Here is a 24,340-nt window from a genome sequence, read left to right on the forward strand (position 1 = left end):
GTTTTAGAGGTTAAAGGCTCAGGGCAGCAGGGACACTATCCCACTGGCCTTGAAGAAGTAAACTGGCATGTTGAGGAGAGGGTTGTGTCTTAAGGAATATCAGACAGAGTGAAGGCTTCATTTAGCCTTACACCCACAAGAAACTGAAATCCATCAACAACCAATGAGCTTGAAATGGAAAGCTGAGGCTTAAACGTAAACCACAGTCTGGTGAGCACCTTGACCATCACTTTAGAAGACCCTGAGCAGAGAATTCACTTGAGTCCCAACTGAATTCTTGACCCATAGAAACTAAAAGATAATAAAAGCATGTTATATTAAGCCCCTAAGTATTTGGTAACTTGTTTTGCCAGAACATAAAGCTAATATATGTTTGAAACCATCACCAAATTTCTCAGTTTTGAACAGCTGGCTTTATCACATAAGTAAGACAAAACATTTGAAAAATATCACAAAACATTAATTTTCATACTTTCTAGAATCTCTATTTTATTCATTTTAATAACTAACCTTTTGATATCTCTATTATATAAACATATATGATAGTTTGTAAACTATAAGTTGTCATTTGGTAGAATAGTTCTAAACTATTCTTAAAGCTCAGGAGATTATTTTAATTTGAAAGATAAAGTTTTGGCTCACAAAATCTACTACCATTTCTTAGAATTAACATCCTATAAACTATAAACACTGCATTCTATTTAACACAGTCATCAGAATTAGCGCATGTTACTTGAAACAGTATTCCTTCCCTCATTGGAATCACCCTTCAACTAAAATGATAGATATTTATGCAAAAACCCATCATACAATTTAAAAGAAAATTGAGCCAGGCATGGGTGTGAACATGGAAGCTAGGGAGAATTCTAAATGAAGCAGGAGATACTATAGATGAGCAAATAAGGTGACCTAACTGAGGGGATGAGAGAAGGGAAGAGGGGAATTCTCTAATGCACATGATGTACTTTAACAAACATATCAATATCAATTACTAAGCCAAACATGAGAAGGAAGAAGGGGGTGGGAATGGGGTAGGAATTGGGTAAGGGCTAATTGGGTGATGTGTGCATGTATGTCTCCACCATCTTGCATTCCATTAAGATGTATGACTACAATGCACCAATAAAAAAAATGTTAAAAATAAAATAAAAATAAAAAAGAACTGTTGCATGTTACTTACATAATTATCCATTTCCTCTTTGAACAGAAAAAAGGGACCTATTTAGTAGTTAGGTATTTAATAGCTAGAAACTGTCATATTTGTCTTATTTATTTTTTCTTCCAGTGCTTGATACCCCTCTGTGTGTGTGTGTGTGTGTGTGTGTGTGTGTGTGTGTGTGTGTATATATATATCCTTATTTAGATTTAGTAGTGGGGATTGAACCCAGGGACATTCTGCCTCCAAGCTACTTCCCCCCCCCTTTATTTATTTATTTATTTATCTTAATTTTGAAACAGAGTCTTGCTAAGTTTCTGACAGTCTCCCTTAGCTTTTGAAGCTGATCTTGAACCTGTGATCCTCCTGTCTCAGTCTCCCAAGTACTGGGATTACAGGTGTGCACCACTGAGCCAAGCACAATCTTTAAAAGAAACTACTCTAAAAATTCATTTAGAGCCAAAAAGAAGACAACACTTGGATGTCTTGCTGTTTACATGCCAGCTAAAGGGTAAATGTGAAAGTGAACGTGTGCCAGTGTTTGTTAATGTGTGTACATGTGCGTGTGTATGTGTGTGTTTATTCTGGTTTTATTCCAGACAAGATATATAAAAGTACCTTAAACACAAAAAGCAAAAGGGAAACAGCTGTTTTATTGTACCTCACTGATCTAGAATGAAGGGGAAAGATTAATGTGATTAAACAAGTCAATGAGTGGAACTAACTCAATCTATACAGAGAGATGTTGTCACAACCGTCATCTTTTATTTTAAAGGACAAAACAGATGATTCAATTTCCTTGGAACATCGTGTTTTATTCTGAAAGGCTTCCAGATTCTGCAGTCATTTCACATATGCCACACACATATCCCCTTTCTATGGTTTTACGAGCTGCCCAAAACATTCCCTTTTATTAGTATGTCTAAATGAAGAGCGATTTTAACCTGGGAGTACAATACTGGGAATAATATTAAGTTAAGCTTATTCAGAAGAATGCCCCTCATCAGGCTGCTAAAGGAAAATATGTAAATATCTTCCCAAGCCCTTATGATTGTATGTTTTACTTTGGCTGCTGGTACCTGATCTTATGTAGATGATTTATCTTTATCTCTCTATGTGCATACAATATTATGCCAACTTATAACATTATCACGTATTAATATATTTATGTACTTGTGTTCATCTGAGAGAATTTTAGATTCCACTTGAAAAAACTAAACCTCTAGTCACAAAAACATGTCTATATTTATTTATTGTTCAGTATCATTTCAAAGAAGAGTAAAAACTTGTGTTAGCCACATGAGAGAGGACCCTACACACAAGTTTAAATGCACCAAGAGTTGTGTGCATTTGTCTGACATTTTATACCTTAATGTGAAGTAAAATCAAATGCACCAAATTAAAAAATAAAAGTATGCATAAAGTAAAAAATAAGCATTTTAGCATAAATTCAGGAGAACTAGAAAAGAGCCTAAATCTAGAAAAATATTATAAGAACTGCTAAGAAACAGGTGGAAACAGAATGTAGGCCAAAGAAGAATCAGCTTTTAGAAATTAAAGATTTTAGTGAGAAGATTTTATTAGCCTCAGTTTTCTTCATTGCAGCCTCCCTCTGCCAATCACCTAAAGTGGTTCCAATCAGTTGGGATCTCATGTTATGTCTTTGGGGATAAAAGGTAGGTAAAGAATCCAGAATTAAAAGTGAAGAATCCAAGGTCTTAACTTTTACTGTCCTAATAACTGTGATACTGCACATAGCCCCTGTTATTTTTCTCCCTTTGTGGGCATTTTCTTGTCCTTAATAACAATAGAATATTTAGCCTCTTACTATATGCATGTTTTATGTGTGTACATTTATGTATGCATTCGTTTCCAAATGAGGGCTCTGAAAATTCAAAAGATGGGGTGGGATTGTGTAACACATTCTTAAAATATTAAAATGCACACATTAAAACATTAAGGAAAACAGTTGTTAGCCTGTCTCACTAATAACCACCGGCTTAGATCCAGTCTGCAAGAGGAAAAGGAAGCAATAAATTTGACCCTAACTTACCACACATTTTAATTGCGCAGTACTCCCAGGGGGTGTCAGGGTCAAGAGTATAGCACCACGGCCTCGGCTTGCCATCAGGATTGCGGCAATAATTATCATCAAAGCCCTTGTCGGGATATCTGCAAACCACACCAAGAAAAGTGTCACGTAAATCTGCCTAGAAACACCCCCCAGCCCTCAGCTCACAAAGTAACTTTCCACTGAGTATGGTGGATAATACTAGCTAAGGAAAGTGCAGGTTTTGTATCATTGGCCTTGCAAGAACTGTAGATCATAAACTACTGAATATTCTACTAAACAGTGTATCATCCTCTTTGCTAATAAGTTAGGTACATTTGGTAGCTGTCTACCAGTTAACATCCCAACTAAATTTCTTTCTCATAGAGCTCAATTAAAGACAGATTCCAAAAACATGACCCCGTGTAGAATGCTCATTAAGAAAACAGGTCCTCTTCTAGGATAGGCTCAAAGTTCAAACTGCAAGTTTGGTTTCAATAGTTCTGTTACTAATGATAGCTCAATTTTGGAAATAGAGCCTTTCTAGGTCATGCCCTCACCTCTACCAGAGCAAGAGACGAACTCCATCACACCACTTTCTCTACATCCCACCTCCCTTTAAATTAACAGAGTCCTGAATCGATGACTTGGTTTTAATTGCTACCATACCCCTTCTGCTCCTACTTAAGAGACTCATAGACTTACCTTCAAAAATAAACCAAATTTTAATTCCATTTAAAAGAACAACAACAAGCAAGAACTAACAACAAAACAACAACAAAAAAACAGAGAAAAAAATACCTTGAAACTTAGGAAGGTGGGGATTAGTTTTTCTTTGTTAGTATTTGCATTTTTTTTACTAAAATTGAGAAATTTGGGTTCATTTTAAAACTTTTATATAAAATGACAACAACAGAAAAGACAAGCCGGGCGTGGTGGTGTATGCTTGTAATCCCAGCATCCAGGAGGCTGAGACCAGAGGATCGCGGTTCGCGGACAGCCTCAGCTACTTAGTGAGACCCTGTTTCAAAATAAATAATACAAAATAGGTCAGGGGGTGTAGCTCAGAGGGCTCTGAGGTCAAATGCCTCTGGGTCCCATCCCCAGCCCACAAAAAAAAAAAAAAAAGTTTTCTATTGCTGTTGTTAACTATTTTAAATCAATTTTTTTTTCTGGAAAAAAAAAATGTAGACTTTGCCTGCCTTTTCCAAATTACCTGACTACATTGACATCTTTAAAATATACCAACATAAAGGAGCCAAGGAATTATTTGCCCCGTCTTCATTCACATACAAGAATGACTTACGTCAAGGTATCCCACATGTGACCCAGAGTATCTGAGTCTCAGGAGATGCTGCTCTAGAAGGATATTTTCTTGCTTTTAGCAATAATAATCCCTCCTCCCACAGGTCAGGCTTGTCAAAGTGGTTGTTACTGAATTGGTGTCCTTTTTTTTGCTATAAAAGACAAAGTCTCTGTACAATTTCTATATACTCTGTACCCCCACTAATGGTCTTGTTTCAAGACCTTCCTAATTTTAGGAACTGAACCTAGTTAGCCAAGACCAGTGGAAAGTATAGCCAACATTCTTATCATAAATCCCTTTGCTCTAAGACTACCTCTTCCAAACATAAGAGTTCCAGCCACATTGTCGGAAGAAGCCTAAATACTCAAGGGAGTTCAAAATCGTGTTTTTCTGCCCTATCAGTAAAAAATCATATAAAGAGAAATTTCTGTCTGTAATGGAGAAAATAGCAATAATTTGCACAGAGACTTACTGGAAGCAAGATTCGGTGGTATTTTACCTTTCAGGCAAGAATTTGTGGCGGTGCGGTGTCTGATGATCCCAGCGCTGACAAATCTTTCCTGATTCTGTATGATCCATGGGACCTCGATAGCTTTCCCCATTGCAGGTCATGCATTCAACTAGTAAAATTAAAGCATGGCACATTATTTGTTTCTGACAGAAAAATCAAGAACACCACTGTTTCATTGAAAGAACAGAAATTTGTTTAGCAAACACATTTTAGACATCCCTATGAACCATCTGAACTTCAAATCAGTGCCTAATATTCATAAATGTTGGAATGACATACATTCAATGGAACTCATTATATAGTTTAAGTGGAATTTGTGTAATTAGTGTCATACAGAATTACCATAAGGCAAGAATGTTGTCTAATTTTTCATTAACTCTCCAAAACGTACATAGAAACTGGAACTATAAGGTTGAGCCCTGGAGATTTTTCCCTTGTTGATCACAATGCAAGGATCCCAGTGTCTGTATTTTCTGCACAGTAGTGTTTCTCTCTTAGCGTGGCCCTCCAAACACATACACATTAACTCCACAATTTAAACTGAGCACATGGCATATTCCCGTGGTTAATGCTGTAATCATGAACCAATATATTTATTTATGAGAACAGCTTTGAGTAGAAATCTGGCACTCCTAAGACCACAGGTATCTTTTTCCTTAAATTCCATCTTCTTTCTGTTAGTGAACATCCATATTGTAGAGGCTGGACAGACTTACATTCTTATCTAGTTTAAGCCAGAAACTGACCTGCTATTGAACTCCTTGTACCCATCCCTTTAAAAATGTAGAAGCTAATCCAGTTATGCAGGACCTTCCTGATGATTCTGTGAGGTTAATTAATTGTTCTCTTCTGGCTGGTCTCTTATGTCACACTGAAAACTCTGAATCACATCAACTAGCTGAAAATGAGACTTCTCAAACAGGAGGTTGATTTGTAGCCCAGCAAGCATCCTGTGAAATAAATCATTGCTTGGCTCTCATAAGAATCCGGAAAGTTTCCTCAAACACATCATTTGTATCTTGTGATTACTGATCATATAACTTTAGCTGAAGTGGAAAGATACCAATGTTTAGTTTTATCCATTGGAATCTAGCCTAATGGATATTGGTAGTAATTTGGTACATAATATTAGAATCACTTTAGAACCTTTTATTTTTATAATGTAGCAGGACATTATTAGCTTTCTGAAACATATGGCCCACCTACAGGCTTGATCTACCTACTTCCTCTCACGTAGATTAATTCATGAACTAAGACAAGAGACCAATTCAACTTTTCCTCATTTGATACTGAGATTGTCCAGAATACAATCAACAAGCACCTGACCCATGAACCAGAGGGGTCCAAGAGCATATCGATAACGGTGCTCAGGTTAGCCAAGGTCACTCCTACATTGAAATGCTCAACATAGGTCATGCATCATCACATTTCAGCTTTCCATTTGAATGCGGTGCGGATTTATTTAGTTCCCTTTTTTGAAAGAATGCAAGATTTTCATCTTCAATGAAAAGGGTGCAGCATTTATCACTGCTCTTTGCTGCTTTGTACTGAATGGAAAAGTAGACTAGGAGCTATGGTCACTCATAAAAGATCAGCATCCAAATGAACAACGTCTACTCTTTTCTGGTACTCAGCAATCAGAATGTGTCTATTATATTTCCTTCAGCAAATGTGGTTTGCAATGGTATATCACCTTCTAATGAGCATGAGTAAAATATTTTTCTAGGAAGTGGTACTATGGGTATTATTATAATACCTTCTTCTTGGACTTATAGATTTTCTATTAGTTTTAAGAAAAAAATAGCTATGCAAATGAAATGGATAGTAATAAGATGATTATTTTCCAGAATGAGTGTGTGATGAATCGATACTTCTACAAGCATTAATGTGCATAAAAATCACTGTCATGTTTTGATAGAAGGCAAACTCTGATCAGTGGGTCTGGGTTGGGGAATTAATGATAAGTTCCCAGGGGATACTGATGCTGCTGGTGATTGCATTTGAGCTCAATCTGTGCAGCAGTTTGGAGAGTGTGATCTTTTCTCAAACTCAAAGTGTGTGGTGTTAATAGGTTTTCAGGAGAGACTAGATTTTACTTGGACCTTGAATTATCGATGAGAGTTAGATAAGGTATAATAAGAATTGCAATAAAATGTTACAGAAATATTAACTAGTATGCTATGTTTGTAATAAAATGAAGAGTTACAGTGTGGTTATGGGCCAATGAGGTAAAAATAATAAGTAAAAAAAGATAGTAAGCACGATGTTAGACTTTGGAAGGCAATGAAATTTATTGAAATGAGACTTAAATGTGTCCTGTGATAGAAATGAGAAATGAGATGTCAAAATATCATTACTATGTTTTTATATCTATTTTAATTATTACTTATTCTGTATTATACAGTGATTGTTACAGTGAAGAAAACAAGGCTCACACAGATTTTAGAGACTTACCTAAAATAGAATGTGTCAACCTTTAACCTGGAACAAAAGTCTTCTTACCCATATACTAGAGTTCTTTTCCATTGCTCCAAATCACCTGTTTGTCCTACATCCTTTACTTCATTTTTACAAATTTGAACTGGCCATACCTTAAGATAGACTGATAATAATTTAGGAACTTGTTATCCTTTTCTCTTTAAAAATATTTCCCATTGCCTTCTGCCTTCTTCTTTACAAAAGTAGGTTATCCTACTGACCAATTCTTACTGATTGGAGGACAGAGAAAAAGGGCTCATGGAAAGTAATTAGAATAGCTATCTCTTACAAGCAGGTAAATGGCTGAAAAGTTTGTTGTTTTAGTATTGAATCAAACTCTCAGGTCAGTCATAAAAATTACCTCAAAAAAGGCAAAACTTTGAACTCACTTTTCGCACTGGTGCAATTCTAATCATGTTATACATTTTCCTAGCTCAAAGTCAAGCATTGTAGGTGGCAACTAAGTCCATTTACTCAAGAAAACAAGAGAAAGTGTGAACTATGTAAAAGTATAAGGAGGTGAGCACTGTCCCTTCAGCTCATTATTGAACCATTACAGAAAGTTATCTTTAAAACACAAAAACAAAAGCAAAATACTGCACTGTGTCACATAGACTATATAATAGTTTCTGTTCACAAGTACAGTATGCTTAGTTCTGGCCTAAATTACAGTAGAAAACTACAAAAACTACACATAAAATATAAATGGGATCAATTTAACATCTTTATCTTACTAATTAAAATAAAAAACTGTATACTGCTCTTTTCAATATAAAATCACATATGTTGTGAATTTACAGACTAAAGCAATTACTTTAAGTATCTGAATCTATTTTCAGTCAGTGTTTATTTTATTTCAGTAAATGTAATCTCTCAGAAAAATCCATATATGAAATTACTTCAGCAAAACTGAATGATTAAATTATGAATAGTCTCACAAATGCACATTTATAAAAATAGTTTTATTTAAATCTTTGTTTTTAAAAATATTTCTCCACATAGAACATGGAATTACACACATAAAGTTATGACAGTATTATTTGGGATTTTAAGATACTTTAAAATAATGATTATGGCTTAATTAAAATGTATTTAACTGAGTATTTCACAATCATTAAAAATGACATCTGTTCCAATGACTAACTATTATTTTAAATCCCAAACAAATACTAAAGCAAGAAAATGGATTTTACATGCCTCAACTTTCTGTAGCTTTTTAATTAAGCATTACTTGGTAGTATTTTCTTTACATAATTATGCAAGGTTCTCTATTAAGTTGACAGGTGAAATTGTACATATTTTGTCATGTACAATATGATGTTTTAAAGTATGTATACATTATACATTGTAGATTGATTAAATGTAGCTAATTAACATATATTTTAGTTCACATGGTTATCATTTATGTTCTGAGAACACTTAACATCCAGTCTCTTTACATTTTCAAGAATACAATAGTTATTAACTATAGTCACCAGACTGCACGATAGATCTCTTGAATTTATTCCATCTAGCTCACTGATATATTCTAAATGTGATAAAATATTAGTAATTTTCTTTTAAATGGTTAATGTATTTCAAAGTTTTAAATTACAATAAAATAATATATCAGGTATAATTAATTTATAAACCAAAACTTTAGACAAATTTCAGATAATCATTCAGTCAAGAATTTAATATAGTTACAAAATTTCTAAATATATATGGTTGTATATATCTTTTTTAAAAAAGAAAAGTCTAAGGTCTGACCACAGGTGTCATTATTGTGTAATTTTAAATATTCAAAATGATTGGATAATTACTACCTCATTTATGCATTCTTTAAAGCCTGCCATATAATAAATTAGCATCCATAGAAATGATTTACCCATTATGCTCTTGAAGCATTCTGGATTTTGAGATTTCTTCATTATATATGTAATTTGGTAGACATATCTATATTATTTTTATTTTGTATTATCCATTTTATAAATAGCTCTTTTTCTCTACTAATATATTGACAATGCTGCTTATTTTGGATCTTCTTCATTAAAATCCTGTTAAAACATTGATCAATTAAGCTTTTATTTAAAATATTGCCATTCAATCCACAATTCCTGAAATATGTTTAGCCTACAGGGCAGGTGTGGATTCATTTTCCCCAAAGGAGGGCTATTCTGCGATTGTCAGGCCTGTAATTGCTTCCAGAAAGAGCATATCTGCAACCTCTAGTGCCACGATGACTGAAGGCCTCATGTGCCCTTAATACCAATGAGCAATTATGAAAGGATATTAGAAAGTCACATCCTAATAAGGATAACTGAAAGTATGTTTTTAAATGACTACTTTTGTAGCACTTTTTTATTCTACACCATCTACCAATCTAGTTTGATAAAAGATTCTTTGTGAAAAACAGGGGTTGAAACTCACATTCCCACAAGGACTAGGCAGGGAATATATGTGCTCAACTGCATAAAGTTTGATCAAATTACCTGCCTTTGAAAACACTTTGCCAAGTCAAATGAGACCCATAAGTAATACTCTTCCTCATCAATGACCTTCAGTCTCAGAAAACTGTGATAGTGGAGATTCCCCTAAAAGTAGCGGGGTTTTTTCATGTGTAAATGTAAGACAAATATTAATTACAAGCTTATTCATACAAAACAGACTTGTGCATAATGTTATCACAGATAAGTTTATTTTTAAAAGAAAAGAAAACAATGAAGAAGTTATAGGGAACAGATATGACATGGAACGAAAAGTAAGAATTTACAAACAGAGATGGAACTGGCTGTGGCACATGAAGTCAAGAAGTTTAAATTAACTTACAACAAAAAAAAACCACATTTACCTTTCTGGTGACAATTGGCTAACAATGACCTTTACTTGTCATGTGATAATAATCAACTTAATATTAAGAGACTATTCATAGAAAATATATTTCAAAAAATATTTGTTTAATAAACAAGTAAGATATCTTACTATAAAAATTAGACAGCTCTCCAGCAGCCCCTTCCCAAGTACTTCAAAATTCTAATAAATTTGTAAAATAACTTAATCTAGGTCTCATTTGGATTTGGGGGATTTTAGAATTTTCAATAGAATTGAAAAACCCAGCTATATTTAGAAACCAAATAACTAAGAAAAATGGCACCACATACAAGGTGTTACTGAGGTGGTTGTTCTTCCATCTGTTGGGTGTTTGATTTTTTTCACTGCAAATGTAAAGACAGTGCCCTTTTCACTCTGGGAACATGAAGAGCACAGTCATGATTTAGGGCGCCTGCCTTCTAGGCAGCGTGGGATTCTTTGCTTTGATCTCTTCACATGCTATTTTGAATGGCACTCGGTTGCAGTCTATGTGCCAAATTGTGTTCAAGTCTCATTCTCACCAAAACCTACATGGAAATTTCGAACTTCCAGTAACCCCTGCATATTCTCTTCCAGGTTCACAAACTTTGGCCATAATGCATCAGAATAGTTTTGACCCAATTTCCCCAGAAGCTTATGCTGGATAAGTAGAATTAACATTACTGATAAAGAGCTAATTTCATTCAGCTTCTTTCAGGTGCACTATGGGAGCACAGACTTGAGGTAGGAGAGCTTAAGATAGTAGGGGACTGAGCCCACTCTTATTCTCCCCAGAGAGCTGTCTCAGGCTGACATTGAATTTCAAACTAATAACTTGCTCCATTACTTTGCATTATTCTGGTGATTGTCAGATAGCCTGTAAAACATTGTATAAGAAAGCTCAAAGCATTATCTATGGTTGCATTGAACAACATGTTTATTGTAATCGATTGGTGTCTATTAGCCCTTAATGTGAGTTACAGTTCTACACACAGGGGAATAGAGTGCCCCACACGGCATTCAGGTTCATTTACCTTCTGAACACTGAGGAATGTCACAGACTTCGTAGCGTACCTCTGGGTTGCTTGTGAAACACCATGGTCCCCCTTCTTCCCCTCGAGGATTTCGACAGTAGTTTTCCTGTAGGTCTTTACCCCGATAGCTCGAAGGCAAAAAGCTAGTTTTAAAATGATAATCATTACAGTATAAGAGCATGCAACTTTATTTTTTACCTCCTTATTTTACTAATTAATTAGAAAGTATGATTTTCTTAGGAGCATAGAAACCCTTTTAGACTATCTCATATATTTTAATGTATCTTAAATTCTGCCTTTTTTTTTTTTTTTTTTTTTTGGTGGTACTGGGGATGGAACCTTTCTACCTCCAGGCTATACTCTCAGACCTATTTTATATTTTATATGGAAACAGGGTCTCTTAAGCCAGCAAGGCTGGCTTCGACCTGCGAACCTGCGCAATCCTCCTGTCTCTGCCTCCCAAGCGCGAGGATTACAAGAGCGCGGCACCACACCAGGCAAATTCTGCCATTTTTATGCATGCTTAAAATACTTGAATTTTAATAAGGTTCACCTCACTGAACATTGCTATTCAACATCAAGTGAAGAATTATTGGCCTTTAGATTTTTCCAGTGAAGAATTATTGGCCTCTAGATTTCCCCCAAAATATTGTATCATTTAATTGGTGCGGTATAAAACATAATTTCAGTGTTCTACTCAAAGGTGGCCAGTGCTTGGCAAAACCACTTGCAAGAGAGCTGAGAACTCTCTGCAGTCAGCTTTGAGATGTCACTGTACTAGTTTTCCAGGGTCGTACTTGTTTGTTTCCTTATAAAGAATATCTCCCTTGCTGCACAATTAAGCAAATTGATGCAATAGCACAAATAAAGAATCCAAAATTGAATTAAATCTGAATTCCAATTGTAGTTCTTTTTCTTACTGTGAGACCCGAGCCTCTTGGCTTACCTACACACACTTACACAGACACACACACATACATACCATCTACACACACACACACACACACACACACACACACACACACACACAACACACACACACTATAACCATAACTCGTAACATCTTATACCTTGTATGGTTGTTTTAAGAAGTTCACAGAGATGATAGAGTGATTGACAGCTAACAAATGCTATCTATGATTAGGCACACTCCATTCTGCAGTCTCTACTATATCATAATATAAAACAATTGCTTAGTATCTCCAAAAATTTTGGTAATATTCACTATGATTTGGCCTTCATGCTCCCGGAGATAGATCATAATAGTATACCATTGGGTGCTGAAACTTCAGTACATTACTATCAGTTTAAATTTTTAGCACCTTTAGTGAGATCTTTGTTACCAGCATAAGAAATTCCAACATATCAGAAAAGGCCAAAGCCTTTTTATTCTTTTTGTATTGAACTATGGCATCAGACTGAACAATGCTACACTTGTCTGCTAGACTGCACAGAAAAATATTTTAAAAAATGAATATACATCTTATGTAACACCAGTAAAAACAATTATAAAAATCATATTACATTTTCAATATTCCATTAGGTTTTTGTTAAGGATCATTATTTCTACTTTTACCCATCTCAGAGTTATACATGTACTTAAAGTCCAAGGATTCTAATCTTACTAAATTTGATTAAAATGTGTTTCTACCCAATGAAATACCTAATTAGAAATAGATATGCTAATTATCCTAAACTGAGCAGTCATTAACCCATATATGTATAAATCAAAACATCTTGCTCATCTGGGCTTGGTGGCTCACACTTGTAATTTTAGTACTTGGGAGGCTGAGACAGGAAGATCACAGGTTGCTAGACTTGGCAAGTAAGTGAAACACTCTGCAACTTAGTGAGACTCTGTTTTAAAATATGGGGGTGTAGTTAAAAGGCTGAATGTCCTTGGGTTCAATCCCCAGCACTACAAAACAAAAACAAAAACAAAAATTCATGCTCTTCCTCACAAATATGTACAGATATTATGTGTCAATCAAAAAAAAAGAAAAACAAAGACAATTTTTTTTTTAAATATGCTGCAACACAGAGTGAATACTAGCATGCACCAAGGACCATGAAACATTTTCCAACAAAATTCTTTCATTTGAACATGAAGGTACACCACAGTCAGGTCCTCAGAAAATACAAATTAGTGGTTAAATAGTTAATTCTAAGACTAATATAAGTAAATGTTTTCAAGCCACCAAATTACATAAAAACCTATGTAACACTGAAGTGTCTCTAGGTAAAGAGATTATACCTTCCTAATATTTTAAGTATGGAGAAGCAAAATTTTAAAAACTAGGTCATATGACTGACAAGCATTAGCATGTAATTAAAGCTCATAATAATTTCAAAGTTTCTAATGGTAATCAGTTTTCAAAACAAAAGAAGCATTTGCTTTTTATCATACTGTTAGCCCCATCATTCCAGAATATTATGGTATATCTGCTATTGTTTATGACATTGCCTGAAATTTATGTTATTTCATTTTTGGTACTTTTCCAAATTTTCATAGTAAATTTATAAAAAATACTTGTTCTTCTGACAGAATCAAAACTGACTTTTGCTTTATATATTTTCATGAAGTGATGTGCTAGCTAAATTTACTTACGAAAATTCTGCTGAAATTCTATATTATGAAAAAAAAGACTGGTAAGAACAAGTTATTGTTAATCACAAAACCTATATTGTTGTCTCACGTCTATCACATGATTAGTGTCCGACATATGTCCTTAGACAATCTATTCACTGAGTTTCAATTTCTTTACTTAACCGAAAAGAATTGAATGAACAAGATTATTATAGATTGCACTTTTCTGTGTCACCTTTTGTGTTTAGTTTACCGAAGAAATTAACTAGTGCTTTTAGCGCATGTTCAATACATACGTATTCAAATCTATACTTTTAGAGAAGATTTTTGTTCCACGTATACACAAAGAAAGAGAGAGAAATACATACACTCTTATACACATATACCTTTCTAGGGGTGTTTTAATGCCACATTGAAGCTTTGAAAAGTAATGAATGCATCAGTCAAAATTTAGAAGAAAAAGCACAGGTGGGAGAGATGAGTGAGAAAGTAGAAATTAAAGTGAGAAATGACCAAAAGATGAATAAAATTTTCTCACTGGAATTAATAAGATAAAAAAATATAAAGAGAAAGGATGGGCTTTCTTCCCCAATACAGAACCAATCCACATCAAATTCCTCTTTAAGCCTCAGAAGTTAAAGAACAGTCTGGTCATCTCTTCTCTTCATTCTCTGGTGTTCACATTAACTGGTTTTCCTATATCCCAGGGCATTTAGCCTGACTTCCTTAAGCATCCTATACTTGGCCAAGAGATGAAGCCCGCTCCGCGTTTTTCATGTACAGGTGTTCGTTTGACAAACAGTCATAAGAACCTATTGAGCACAAGGCCTCTGACTGTCTAAGCCATGCAATAAGCTTTTATTCACACATACTATTTTTAGTTTTCTGTCCTTCCTTTTTGTAAGGCTTTAAGAGAGATAAATGAAGAAATATTTAAAATTGGGCTATATCCAAATATACTTTGAAATATAAACTGGGTCTTCTGGGTGCTAGCCTTTCTTTTCTTTTAATATAAACTGTGTTCATAGGGAACATGATCTATTCCATCATCTGCTTTATTAATGAATACTGAGTGGCTTTTGAAGGGTATAGATGTAGATATCAGGTCACTTGATTTTGTGGCTAAGCTTCTATACTAATTTCATCATCTATCATCATCTTTTCATTAAGCCACTTATAAAATATTTCAATTTAGGGGGTCAACAATAAATCACTCCTTCAGACAGAAGCATAGTTCTTCTTCCATTTCCATAAAATCGATTTTTAGTTAACACTTAACTTAAAAGTGGTAAGCTAACATGTAGATATCCAATGAGCTGCTAATTGGTGAAAATTAAGTGTTGCTCCCTTTGAATACAAAAAAGGATTTGATTAATAATGCAGGATTCTCTCAGCCATAAACCTCTATATCACAAGGAAATATTCATTGGTAAAATAGCTGATTGGACTGGAAGCTAGTTCCCAGGGAGATCTATTTCAAATTTACTCCTCTAGCAGAGAATCACAATCATAGAGAATTTGGGTTGAAATAAGACCTCTACTAGGTCAGTGCAATGTACTCTCCCAGACTGAAGTGTATTGATTTCAAATGCTATTCCTTTGTTTGTGAAAACTTAGATCTACCTATTTAAATAAAATTTTTTCTTCCCTATACAGTCTCTTAAGAAGGGACAAAAACAGTTACATCGTTCATTTTATAATACAAAGATAATACCATGTTTCATAAGTGTTCCTATATAATTGTTGGTAACTAATTCGGGGATATTGCTTTCTGTTATTGAAATACTGTCGAGATGATCAGCTTGAACCCTTAACTAGGTTGTGTTAATTAGGCCAAGATCATAGGCTTGTATTCAGTATGGAACAACTAACTCTTTTTTTTATATGTGGGCCATTAACTTATCCTGTTTATTAAAGCAAAATCAATCCTCTTGCAAAATTATGCTAAAAAAGTGAAATGAAGTGAAAAGTGCATCTATCAAGGCAAAGATATCACTGTTATTGCAAAAAAATAAATAAATCACAGCATGTGTCCTACTGATAAGCCAAGTGGCTCATGCCTTAGGGTTGTTAAAAGCAGAAGTTAAAGAGTGAAGCTGGCTGGGCTTATATTCTGGACATACCACTTACTAGTGTTGCATGACTTTGAAACCTACCAAGTTCTTGGTGCTGAAATGTCACCATGTGCATAAAATAGAACTATAACAACTGCCCACTGTGTTGTCCTCATGAGTATTACTTGAAATAAACCAGTAAACTGCTCAGGAAACGAAATCACACAGTAAACTCAATCTCCCAATGCATTTACTAACCAAAGGAGAGCTAATTTTTAATGACTTTAGTTCCTGTTAAAATTATCTGTGTAATAAGTCTAGAAAACTGCAGCTATATTTAGTTCTCTAGGCAGTATTAGGTATATATGTTTGTCCTCCATGGTGATTAAAACTCTCAATCTAATGAGCCTATGAATATTACATTTACTGGTCTTGAAATAGTATTCATCTGTTATAAAAAAAAAAATATGCCACAGTGTAGACATTTAATTTCCAAGGAATGAGATTTCTCCAGTCTTTAGGCAACAGGAAATGGGAAAGCTGGACAGGGTAGGAGTGAGCTTCTACAAGTAGGGTGCAACTTTGGAATCATCTGGGTGGCTTAAATAAACACTGGTATCTCACCCCCCTCCCCCTTAGAGGTTCCCATTGAATTAGTTTGTGTTTCCCCTGGTGCTGGGATTCTTCCAGGATTGTAGTAGGCGATTTCAATATGCAGGCAAGTTTGGGATCTACCAAGGTTAAAGAACAATCAGCTTCTCTAAGGTCAGAGTATGATCCATTTCTGATTCATCTCAGTCAGCCTCTTTAGCTGCATAGTGTATTTTCAAAGGCACAGACAAGAAGAAAAGTATTTTTCCCTTAAATGATGTTTTCATTATTTGCTCACCAACACTAAGGCATTAAAGTAAAAAAATATTAAGCCACATTTTAATGAAAAACTTGTCATGATTTCACATAAGCCTTGGCCTCATAAAATTTAGCAAAGTTAGCTAAGATGTCACAGAACTATAAGATCACTCTAAAGGACTAAGGTGAGACTATTCGCACCCAAAAAAGAGAGAGGCTACAACCTCTGTTCTTCTTGCTGTTCTTACCTGTGCTCGTGAGGTATCATGGAATTCCAGGGCTGGCACTTGATGCCACTCTTAGTGATAGATACTGTTCCCTTGTAGTTGCCTCCTTTACCAATGATGCAGTTTCTGATGTAGTCTATGGGAGCAAGTGGAGAAAAATGTTATAATGATGTGAAACACATGCTGGATTTATTGAAGAGAAAAAATACAATAAAATTCCATTCAAACCTGTAAGTAATTAACTCTTGTAAACTATTTCAAATAACACTGGAAGTTCTCGCCTAAAGCTTCTACTGGTATTTTCAAAATAACACATTTCAGAATAATTTAAAATAAACAAACATGCAGACTATAGACTATTGAACAGTTTTAACTTTGCGAGTATATTATACATGGAAAACTACAAAGATTAGTCTCAGCTCTTAACATACATTAGTGTATATTCAGTTACCCCAGCAATTGTGATTTGCTCAAATATAGGCATAGGGAAATATTAAAAACAAAAAGTGATCATTTTTTAAAATCTCTTTTGAATTAAATGAAGACAAATTGATGTCTCTTTAATCCCTATAAAATTGTGTGGATTTTTGTATATACATGTGTGTGTCTGAAATAATTACATTAGGTTGATTATTATTTTACTACCATTTCAACTGCTCAATTATAGGTCAACTGAGTTTTAAGAAACTGTATATTCCTTGAGTGGGTGTGGTGGTGCGCACTTGTAATCCCAGTACTTGGGAGGCTGAGACAGGAGGATCACCAGATTCGAAGCCAGCCTCAGTTACTTAGTGAGGCTCTCCGCACTTAAGTGAGACCCTCTTTCCAAATTAAAATATAAAATAGTTTTGGGAGTGTACCCTGGAGGTAGAAGGCCCCTGGGTTCCATCCCTAGTACCTCAAAAAAAAAAAAAAAAAAAAAGAAAGTAAGAAAAAAGAAATTGTATATTCCTATCATGCAGTGCTTACAAACTAAAAGAAAGATTGAATAAGAATGTTCATATGTTAAATCATAAATTATATTTAGGAATTATTGGAGTTTGTAGAGATTATCTCACTTTCTACTACAAATTTGCTTTTATTTAAACATTAATTCTATCAACATGAAAATTATCTCTATATAGTGGCAAATATCAAAATTTAATAGGACACAGCATGTTTGCTTAAAAACACTACTATAAAATAAATGTTATTTTCATAAGTACAATCCACAATTTTGGATTGTGTGATTGGAGATTTGTAAAATTTATATTTATTTAACATTCTGTAATTATTTCACTTATATAATTCTGCCTTTGAACAATACAATGTGAATGCAATATCAGACCATGAGAATAGACAAATTAATAACTGTTATTGTCTCAATTTTTCTTTTAACGAATGCTTAACAATTTCATTGGCATATGGTTTTAACCCTTTTTTAAAATTTTCTTAAGGTATATGATTAAATATAGATCCAACCCATTTATTCCAAGTTCTCATATCTTATTGCCATCAGCAATCATCAATATGGCATTAGTTATTCAAAGTTATTAAAATTAAAATTCTGCAGCAAACTCAAAATTCACCACAATATATTACATTTTAACTTAATAAAATAAGGAGACACTTCTAAAATGAGCATGAAAATCATACCAGTTCCAGGAGGTAACAATTTTTTAAAAATTGAGAGAAGAAGAAATCTAGATTATTGAAAATTTGGAACATGCACTAAACTACAATACTAAAAATAGGATACTATTTTCATCAGTCTTAATGGGTGAACTAACTGCATAACAAATCAGCATAGAATAGAAAACTCAGTGGGAAAGAACACTAAGGCAGGACATTATCCATTAATTAATTTATACTTTATTTCCTTGTGCAATGTTTAGGGAGAAATCAGTTACCTTTGTTTTCATAGAGGTCGGATTCATGGCCAAACTCCTTTTTCACTCCACTTGACATGCTATTGAAAGGCAACCAAAGGCATCTCTTTCTTGCTTTATCAAAAACAAAAGCCCTGAAAAAAATATCTGAATGAAAAGAAGGAATACTACTATTTATACAGTTTAAAGATCAGTTACATGATTTACCAAGGAGAAATATATAAAAACAGAAGCATTATTGCACATGCATAACAAAAATATAAAAGATATTTGGACCTATCATTTTGATGGTCAAAAAAATGAAATTTTCACAGGTGTAGATTTTATATCAGATCAAATGCTACTTGGAATGTTCTTGTGTTATTCTAAATTATTTATAGAAAAATAAGGGCTTTAACAAGAAAAGTCAATATGCAACACAACTACCTAGATTTATTGGTTTTTTTAAGTGCCCAACAAGTTGGAATTTTTTTTGTTGTTATATAAAAATGATTGTATTTGAAATATTATGATTAGCTTCAAAAGATTAAAACTGTATAAAATATATTCTTACATGATATTTTCTAAAGTGCATTAGGCAGATCACCACCCCAGGAAATTCTCCTAGGAAAGAGAGATCTAAAATCAAGTGTTTGAAACTTTTTGTACTTAATATTACTTCTTGGTAAGTTATAAAATACTAAAGCTCATTAAGGGTTATGAAAATATTGCTATGAGAATAATCTTATTTATTCAAGTGAATGTTTTCTATATAAGTTTGTTTACATAAGTATTTTTAATTTAAAAGCTATTATTAGAGAGTATGTTTTTAATATTCAGTCTTAAAGTAGATTACCAAAGCCATGTGATCCCTACAAGTAACATTCTGATAGCTAAGAATTGTGCTGATTTTTGTTGTTGGTCACTACAGCAGTCTTATCTAAAGTAAAATGATAAATATCGGCCTAAAGTAAGTACTAAATTTTTTTAAGTAATTTTAACCAGAAAAGTGAATACAGGATTTACAGTTTGCTGATCTCATTAACCCTTTTTTCTCATTACACTAATACATTCTCTCAGAAAAATATTATTTATTATTATTTTATACTTTTGTGTGGCGTGTTCAAAGCTGTCAGATTCTATGAATCACATTTTCTTTCAAGTGTGACTGTAAGTAATTATTTCAGCCTTATTTAAATTACCATCATTTCAAAAAGAAGTCGTGTTTTCTCTATTTTCTAGTTGTTGATTTGAGGAGGGCAACTCAATGCCAGGTAATTTTTTTGACTGGATGATAAAATTTATCTTAGTCGACTTATGAACTAAGAGCTTTCTAAAGTCCTTAGAATCAGGCATTGTAGTTTTTTTCCTGCCCAACAAAGAAGAATTTAAATTCCTGGAAAATCTATAGTGTCAATACCTGCTCAAGAGGTAAGGTAAGAACGGCCCACCCCTCTCCGCTCACTTCACACGCGCTTCCACAGATCTTTATTGCTATTTTCTAAAGAAATTAGTGTGGTTTTTGTTGTTTTTTTTTTTAGTGATTATAACCCACATAATAAGTCTGGAAACAAGATTTTGTGACACAGTAAGAACCTAATTTCAGAACAATATAGCATATCCACTCACAGATGAATAATTAATGTTTTTAAAATACAGATAGGTAATATTACATGCAGTTTTCTGCATGGGTTCTATACATTTGGATACTAAATATAACGCTACAGAAACATTTTAGGAAAAAAAATGAAACTTCACATACATGGGGTATGTGAATATTTCTTCATATAGTTATGTGTCTTGTCCAGTGCAGTAAAAATCACTTCAGTCTCCAATAAATAAATGGGGAAGGTGAAAAGTGAGTGCTAGCAATACTTTTTGTGCTTGTGGACCTAAGAGAAGATGTTTTCAGGGTCTAATTAGAAATCAACAAGAAGACACAGCTCTCCCTTTGCATTCCAACCCTGAGAAAGGAAAACATGACTCCAACCTGCCCAATTGCAAAAAAGAACATCTCCATAAATCTATAGAGCTGTGATGCTAACTGAAAGTAATGTTTCCTAATTTATTTTGAACAGTCTTGAGGCTTTTATACAAAAGACAGAGAATGAAACAGAATAGTCATAGAATTATAACAGAATTATCATACGTGCAAAGTCAATTCCCACTTCCCTTGCCAGAAAGTATCTCCCTGAAAGTGATGGTTGGCTATAAAAATAGAAAGAGATAGTCTCTCTTCTGCCTAAGTCTGTTGAAGACCTCTTCTGACCGTACCCTTTCTAGCAGACCCTTAATGCTCATTTCTCTAGCACAGTCCAGATAAAATTAGGACCCTTTACCATGATGTTACTAAATCCTGTGTTCACATCACATGTCACTATTCAAATGCAATCAACTAGAATTTGAAATTTACAAAATTTTATGCGCAATCTTATTTTTAAAAGAAAGTAATAGTGAATAAAAGAATAGAAAATACAGTACTTTGGGGCTGAAAAAATATCTCCAGTTCAAGACCAGCCCTAGCCACTTAGTGAGACTCCACTTCAAAATAAAAAATAAAATAAAAAAAAAAGGACTGGGGATGTTGAATGGAGGTAGAATGTTACTGGGATAAATCCCCAGTGCCAGAAAAGAAAAGAAAAAAGAAAGAAAAGAAAAGAAAAGAAAAGAAAAGAAAAGAAAAGAAAAGAAAAGAAAGAGAACACACACATATAGTAAATGAAATAAATGGATGTTTATAAAAAAAAAACAACAAAAAAAAAAAAACAAGGAAACACATTTTCTTTGGGCAGTTTGGGAGACTTTTGAGATGAAATTATCACTTCTCAAGCCCCAAATTCTGTCTTGTCCTCTGGGATCACTGGCAAAGTAGTCAGGAATTCTTCCCTGTGAGGTCACACAGGGACTGTCAAAAGATAAGGAACTGAGCCCCTAGGGCCTCTTTGAATGGCTCCATCACTTTTCACCTGAAACTTCATCATTATTATCCCCTAACTTCTTTTAAACAGCCTCCACTGCTGACACCAATCCCTTTCCTTTTTTATCTAATTCTCTCAACACCTTTTATTTAAATCTCTAAAGACAATGATAGAAGTTGCAGTAAATATTGGCTGCTGCCCAATTTCTAGCCTGCAATTCCTCTACTCCTCTTGCAAAGGAAGAAAAAAAAATGTTTCTTCTTAGTAGAATACTTTAAAATATTGGAGAGGTAAAAGTAAATATCATTTGATTTTAATTCCTCAAACTTAATAACTTGAGAAAACAACAACAAAATCCCTAACCAAAGCCACCCTGGAGTTGAGAGGGCAGTTTTTGTACTCCCATTACAAGCCATACTTCTAACTAAGAGATAGGTCTTCTATTATAATGAGTAAAAACTAGACTCTAACTTAATTTAAAAAGCCAAGTACATCCAGTACAAAAACACACACACACACACAAAAAAACATGATTATAAGGTGGACATGCTATATTTAGGAAATTATCTTAAGAACAAAATGAAGTAACTTACTTGCAAGTGAATGGAAGACCTTTATTCCTAATACATCTGTTGGCACACTGGTCTGCTGTGTTCATTTTTTTGGATTTAATCTTCAGCATTGGGTCCTCATTAATTAGAGTCGTCTTTGCTGACTTTTTGAATTCATGCAGTGTATTTCTTCTTTTCTTCTGTCCCTCTATTAATGCAAAATTAAAAAAAAAATAAACACAGGAGAAATATTTTTTAAGTCTCACATAGAAAAAAAAAATGTGCGTAAGGATCATTTGTAAGATAATGTTTTTATCTAACTATATACTAGCTCTCCAGAGATTGAGATTGGAGTGAGGTGGGAATTAGTGGAGAGCAAGAGAAGAGTATTGTAATCAGGGAAAAATATCTTGTCATGAAGAGTCACTCATCTGCATTCTTTCAAGTGAAGAATGCATTTGAAAATTAGAAAAGAGTTCACTGTAAATAAATAAATAAACAATCCTAAATAATTATTGAAGAAACAATAAGGATACAGTTCACCTTAAATAATATTTTCCAAACAACAAGCAAGCAAATATCAGTGCCAGAAGTATACCATGTCATCCTTTATGCTTACATTTTTTTATTTCTTCCACAATTGGTTTTTATTTCAGTTAGAGTATTAATTAGAGAAGCCAGACATAGACCAGTGAGAAACTCCTCACTAAAAACTGTACAGAAGACAAATTCTTCTAACTTGCTTTTCAAATAATTTTATACTTTCCATATTTTAGCCCTTCACTTTACTACATAAATGTTTTCTGTGCTTTTGGACATTATTTCTTAGTATCAAGGAACTGTTTGTCTTGAAATCAAGCCAAATGCTATAAATCAAATGTATGTAAAATTTCATCCTTTAATGTAAGAATGTCATTTTTCTTCATGCGCATACAAGACCCCTAGATAACATGAAGCCTCCTATTAAAAACTTGAAAAACAGACTTAAAACATCCTAAAAGTCTTAATCTTATGGCTAGCTTGAGAATTCAAGAACTTGTTTCTTTATTTTCAGTTTTACCAAAGTCATCCCAACCTAACAGTGATCACCATCTTCATAATATGGACCAAAAGGTCCAACAATTATATAAGAAGTATGGAAGTGATTGCCCCTCACTGCCTCTCAATTCATTTGAGCACCCTCCTTCTCCTCCTTCTCCTCCTTCTCCTCCTACTCCTCCTACTCCTCCTTCTCCTCCTTCTCCTCCTTCTCCTCCTTCTCTTCCTTCTCCTCCTTCTCCTCCTCCTTCTCTTCCTCCTGCTCCTCCACCTCCTCCTCTTCCTCCTCCTCATTCATCTTCAATAGCAGCAGTAGTAGTAGTAGTTAGTAGTAGTAGAAGTAGTAGAAGCAGAGCTGAACACAGGGCCTTTTATCTCTAAGCTACACTCCCCACTCTTTTTATTCTTTTATTTTTGAAACAGTGTCTTGCTAGGTTGCTGAAAGCCTCACTAAGTTGCTGAGGTGGGCCTAGAACCTGTGATTAACTTGGTTCAGCCTTCCAGGTGCTGGGTTTACAGGCATGTACCATCATGCCTGGCTTCATGTGACACCCTTATCAAAAAGATAGTAATAATACATTCATTTTTAAGGTGAAGAAACAAAGACACAAGGAAAAAAATTATTGCTCAGTTAAGATCTTAAAATGAAAACCCATCTGCCTGGCTTCAGAACTACCACTCTGAATCCTTTCCCATGCCATCTATATCTAAAAATTGCTAAGAATGTATGTGGAAACATGATTTGTAAATATTTTTTGAAGATTTGGTTCAGAGCTATCAATTGAGAAACAACTTGGATAGTAGAGCACAAAATGCATTCTTGGTCTTTATATGTGGTGAAATTTGTCAAGAACAAAAAGAGTAAAACTTTTTCTGCAGAAAATTAGGAAATATGCCTAGCAGAG

The 24,340-nt window shown here is 34.1% G+C and overlaps 1 protein-coding gene across 2 annotated transcripts in view; it reads right to left on the bottom strand.

The window, feature by feature from the left end:
* HGF (hepatocyte growth factor) overlaps positions 1-24,340 on the bottom strand; it is a gene marked incomplete at both ends in the record, with an annotated part of 76,444 nt that overhangs the window by 46,380 nt on the left and 5,724 nt on the right. Inside the window, 6 exons of one of the 2 annotated variants that reach the window (XM_080701119.1) lie at positions 3,210-3,328; positions 5,012-5,132; positions 11,365-11,492; positions 17,103-17,217; positions 18,971-19,083; positions 22,440-22,605. In XM_080701119.1, the coding sequence (XP_080557245.1) occupies positions 3,210-3,328; positions 5,012-5,132; positions 11,365-11,492; positions 17,103-17,217; positions 18,971-19,083; positions 22,440-22,605 (762 nt within the window). Of the gene's footprint in view, positions 1-3,209; positions 3,329-5,011; positions 5,133-11,364; positions 11,508-17,102; positions 17,218-18,970; positions 19,084-22,439; positions 22,606-24,340 lie in introns of both variants that reach the window. The other variant, XM_080701118.1, reaches the window with a different exon arrangement.

The sequence above is a fragment of the Muscardinus avellanarius genome, assembly GCF_963383645.1.
Source record: "Muscardinus avellanarius genome assembly, chromosome: 9".
Lineage (NCBI taxonomy): Eukaryota > Metazoa > Chordata > Mammalia > Rodentia > Gliridae > Muscardinus > Muscardinus avellanarius.